At 58.1% G+C, this 497-nt stretch overlaps 1 protein-coding gene across 1 annotated transcript; it reads left to right on the forward strand.

Annotated features, from left to right (window-relative positions):
- Positions 1 to 85: 85 nt before the first annotated feature.
- On the forward strand, positions 86 to 277 carry LOC104165967 (coiled-coil-helix-coiled-coil-helix domain-containing protein 10, mitochondrial-like; the record flags this gene model as incomplete). Its single annotated transcript, XM_009705750.1, has 1 exon — positions 86 to 277. A coding segment is annotated over one exon (192 nt), but the record flags the coding sequence as incomplete, so codon positions are not given.
- Positions 278 to 497: the final 220 nt, after the last annotated feature.

Consider the following 497-nt stretch of genomic DNA (forward strand, 5'->3'; position numbering starts at 1 on the left):
CGGAGGCGATACGGAGCCGCCGTGCTTACCGAAGGAGGTGCCTTGGCCCCCAGACCTCCTTCCCTGACCGGGTCCTTGCCGGTAGGAGCCCAGGCAGCAGCCCGTGTTCCAGCAGTCGCCCTACGGACCCTGCCACTACGAGATGAAGCAGTTCCTGGAATGTGCCACCAACCAGAGTGACCTGACCTTGTGCGAGGGCTTCAACGAGGCCCTGAAGCAGTGCAAGTATAGCAATGGTGAGTCTGTGCCCTGTCCCCGCAGGAGGGCTGGGCAGTGAGGGAGCTGCTGCCAGCAGAACACCTGAGAGGGTTCGAAGGTTGCAGAAGCGATCTGTTGAGGTTATAGTGCCCTGCAGGGCTTTAAATAAGAAGCGGTTCTGCCTTTCCTGTGTCGTGGAATGCAAAAAGGAACTGGGAAGGGCAGGAGAAATGATCCTGACCATGTCTCTGTACAGGTGAGGAGGCTGTAGGTACCCTCTTAGGGGTTCTTCTCTTGCT

Source organism: Cariama cristata, unplaced genomic scaffold (genome assembly GCF_000690535.1).
Source record: "Cariama cristata isolate BGI_N322 unplaced genomic scaffold, ASM69053v1 scaffold21028, whole genome shotgun sequence".
In the NCBI taxonomy this organism is placed as follows: Eukaryota; Metazoa; Chordata; class Aves; order Cariamiformes; family Cariamidae; genus Cariama; species Cariama cristata.